The sequence below is a fragment of the Sinocyclocheilus rhinocerous genome, unplaced genomic scaffold (genome assembly GCF_001515625.1).
Source record: "Sinocyclocheilus rhinocerous isolate Xijiao unplaced genomic scaffold, SAMN03320098_v1.1 scaffold776, whole genome shotgun sequence".
Lineage (NCBI taxonomy): Eukaryota > Metazoa > Chordata > Actinopteri > Cypriniformes > Cyprinidae > Sinocyclocheilus > Sinocyclocheilus rhinocerous.
In genome coordinates this window covers 560,551-564,928 of record NW_015647486.1, presented here as the reverse complement: position 1 = coordinate 564,928, position 4,378 = coordinate 560,551, and the positions used below count along the sequence as shown (strand labels likewise).

The window sequence follows — 4,378 nt, the reverse complement described above, 5'->3', positions numbered from 1 at the left end:
AATGTTTTCAACATTGATAATAATAAGAAATGTTTCTTGAGCAGCAAATCAGGATATTAGAATGATTTCTGAAGGATCATGTGACACTGAAGACTGGAGTAATGATGCTGAAAATTCAGCTTTGATCACAGGAATAAATTTAATTTTACAATATACTAAAATAGAAACCATTTATTTTAAATTGTAAAACTATTTCACAATTTTGCTGTTTTTTTCCGGTATTTTTCATCAAATAAATGCATCCTTGGTGAGCATACCAGGTTCTTTCATAAACATTAAATAAAATGTTTTTGTGACCTTCATCCGCACAGAATTATTGTAATATTTAAATTTTCTTTATTTTTTATATATTAAATTTTTTTTACTTTTAAATGATATGTGATAAAATTTTGGCAGATGTTTGTGGCACAACAAAACGTGTACGCTTATTCCTCTCAAGCATGTTAGCTTCAGGATTGGTGGTTTGTGTCTAACCTGGTTGAGAATGAGGGCGTGTTGCAGGTTGAGCTGCTCCTCTTGATTCTCCAGCTCTCTCTGAGACTCCGCCCTCACCCTGGCCTGATGGGCGTCGCCCGCTGACGGCCCCACCTCCTCGGAGTCCATGTCCTCTGACGGGATCTGCCGGAGACGAGGCTTCTCGCTGGACTTCGACATGAGCTGCGGGACACAGACAGAGATCCGGATCAATCTGTTTCCATTTGGGAAACACATCCACAAACTTGTATGACGTGTCACATCTTGAACGAATAAAAAAAAAAAAATGCATTTCCAATATCTGATTTTAATTGCATTTCAAATCAAATATGAATGCATTTTGGTTGAGGTCTGTAAAATAAATCAGATTTCATGCTTTTTCTCTATCCAGACTACAAGCATCTAAAGCAGATTTGCTTCTGATATGTCAAAAATCATTGCATCCTCCTCCCTGTCCTAGAGTAAAGTGAGGCGTGACGGGTGTGATCTGGACCTTGCCCAGGTGAGTCTGCTGCTTGAGTCTCTCCAGGAGCTGCGCGCTGTGCTGCTGCTGCTGGAGCAGGTGAGGATGGAGCGCACGGGGGCTCTGGGGCAGCGGTTCGGAGCGGGTCCGGCTCAGCGGCTTATGAGGACCAGACGCGCTGAACCGCAGGGGAACCGGACCCAGACCGGGAACTGATCACAAACAGCAGGGACAAATCTGATTATAGTTTCATAAAAGCAGAAGGAGATGAAAGCATAATATTCCTGCTAGATATCAAAATATCATGCCACATCGTTTACATCACACAAAATAGAAAATAAGCATGATCCACAATGGCTTAAATATAACAATAGATGAATATAACATCAGGAACTATAAATGCATACTGTATGTAATTAATCATTTTGATATTGATTTTGTATTTAAATTAAAGACTGTCCAGTTTATTTTTTATGTTTAGGTTTTTGTCTTCTTAATAATAATATAACTAATATTTTCTAATAGATAAAATCTGATAAATATAATAAATAATAACATAAAATAAATATATTCATAATCTAAACTGTTTTTGAAAGAAGTCTCTTATGCTCACAAAGGTTTTGTTTATTTTATCACAAATAAAGTAAATTAATTTTGTATAGTATATTGTGTAATATATATTTTTTTAAATGTTGTTTTATTTTATATATTATATAAATAATTGTATAAATATTTTATAAGTAAACATTTTATAAATATCAAATAAAATAATATTTATAAAATGTGAAATATTATTAATTAAAAATAACAGTTTTCTATTTGAATATATTTTCAAATTTGTTCCTGTAATGCATATCGGAATTTTCAGCATCATTAAAAATAATAGAATTTATTTGAAAATTTCTATTTAAAAAATGTTATTACAAAATTAAATTTGTAATAATTTAAAAGACTTTACTTTCACTGTCACTACTAATCAATTTAACGTCTCCTTGCCAATTAAAAGTATTAATTTCATAAAATAAGATAAAATAAAATAAACCTTACTGACTCCAAACTTTTGCATGGTAATGTATATTTTTTCTGATGTCCTATATTTGTTTGTTGTGTAAAACAAATATAAAAACTACACACTATGAATACGAATACGAATAAATAAATGTTTATATTCTGAAAATAATTTGTCAGCGAGACTGTTGTTTCAAGCAGTGACCACTAGATGGCGCACATATCAAGCATATAGTACTTCAGTAGCATTTCCTCACAGTCAAACTCTCAGAGTGATTCAGGCTGCTGTTAGGATCTCTTACCGGCCAGGAGAGGGGTGTGTACGAGTCCAGAGGGCTCCAGGATGAGGACGGGCTGTATGAGCGGCCCGCTCTGCTCTTCCACACCCAGAGGAACCAGCAGCGGAGACGCACCCGACACACGACCCAGCTTCAGCGAGCCCAGCTCACTCTCCACCTGCAGAGACCACTTCACATCACGCAACCAGCTTCTGAGTTAAACTGCAGCCTCAAAACAACTGACGAAACTCGCATGAATATTATCGTATGATGCATCACCCCTGTAAAACTACATTACAGCGATTCTAAATGAGTCTCAGGGCAGTTCTGACACATTAAACCAGCTTCTGAGTTAAACTGCAGCCTCAAAACAACTGACGAAACTCGCATGAATATTATCGTATGATGCATCACCCCTGTAAAAGTACATTACAGCGATTCTAAATGAGTCTCAGGGCAGTTCTGACACATTTTAAAAATAATAGCTACTAAATGTAAATAATGAATGCAACTAAGACAACATGAAACCAGCAAAAACTCCGTTTTGTTCAAGAACGATTGTTGTACTGTATTTTGTCAACACTTGATGTTTAAACTATATGAGAACTAGTGTGTTAATTCATTACTTTCATATGTAAAGTAACACATTTGTTCCTTTTATTTGAGTTATTCTCATGTTATCTGAGGCTCTCACTTACTTGTGGGTGATTTTAAAATTCAAAGTGGTATTTTTTTTAATGTTGACAAGAGCATGAAACGCTACCCTACAGCCCAGTACAGATGCTCTGCGGCTTGCAGTGTTGACAGAGCTGTTGGTTATAATGGGAGCAATGTAGTTTTGTAAAATTTTCAATCAATTACAATATTGTTTAATCAAAAAGGCTGGAATATCCCTAGTGAAAAATAAATATACTAAAATGTATTTGAAATATATTTCATGCTAAGTATACTAAAGATACATTTAAATATGTATGTACTTAATAAAAATTGTAATTGTACTTTTGGTATACTAAACTGGTATACTTAAAGTCTGCTAAATTGGAAAAACTCATTTTGCACTTAATGCACTTTAATTGTGAGGAAGTAGTGCTGAAGTCCAACTAAAGATATACTGAAGTATGTTTGATTGTGCTAAAGAGGAACTATTACAAACACTTAAGGTACACTCTAAATATCTTGCATTTAAAGACTGATATTATTCAAAGATTATACAATCCTCATCAACAGTGACATTAAAACACATTTTAGGCTTAATATTAAGAAATGTGCATTGCGCACAAGTAGTACTCCAAATAAAGTTTCATTATAATTTTTATATCAGTAAGTCTCAAGCGATATGTCAGCAAATATGTTTAGGTTTGAACTATACTTTGTATGAAATAAATGTATTTTAAATATATAAATTTTTAACTAGGGATTATATTAACCAATTATCATCTAGGAACATAATTATTTGTATTGCCATTGTTTTTATAAACATAAAAATAATTCAAAAACAACTCAAAAATAAAACTCGGGTATTATCGTGTAAATTCAAAAAGTAACATCTCTAGTGAAAAAGAAGTGTGCTTAATTGTGCACTTCAAACCTTAAAATAATATTTAAAAACGGTACTTGCAGATAATATAATATTAATGAAATAAAAGGCCACTTAAGTTTATACCTTTTCTTATCTAGCCTAATTTTTTTTATTTTTAAACTACACTTTGCAATGTCAAATTAAACATTTTACTTTAAAGTATGCTTTCAATCATTATATTTTATAATCCTTTGTCATATTTTAAAGAAGTACACTTATTTTGATGAGTTGGCTAACTAAAGCACATGTAAAGTACTTAATTATAATTTTAACTGTAGTTTGTTAAAGTTGTGCAATACTTGTAAGGGATTACTGATCACTGACTGTAAGAAAAAACAAGGCTGTCATGCTGATTGCGATACCTTGGTGTTGGCAGGGAGGCCGAGCGTGATGGTGGGGAGACCGGAGGGATTCTGCACTGTGAAGTGAGTTAAAGAGCCGTCCTGCAACAGCAGCCTCTGAGCCTGAAACACACACACACACACACGCACGCACACACACACACACAGACCAGGCGCACGCACACACCCACACACACACACACACACACATGATGCGCAAAACTCCGCATTTGAA

The 4,378-nt window shown here is 34.1% G+C and overlaps 1 protein-coding gene across 1 annotated transcript in view; it reads right to left on the bottom strand.

Moving 5' to 3' along the window:
* Positions 1-4,378, bottom strand: part of hdac7a (histone deacetylase 7a) — a 95,994-nt gene that overhangs the window by 25,118 nt on the left and 66,498 nt on the right. The window contains exons 9-12 of the mRNA XM_016513659.1: positions 4,165-4,266; positions 2,248-2,401; positions 968-1,149; positions 475-657 (exon numbers count right to left, since the gene is read on the bottom strand). Of these exons, the coding sequence (XP_016369145.1) occupies positions 475-657; positions 968-1,149; positions 2,248-2,401; positions 4,165-4,266 (621 nt within the window). The remainder of the gene's footprint in view (positions 1-474; positions 658-967; positions 1,150-2,247; positions 2,402-4,164; positions 4,267-4,378) is intronic.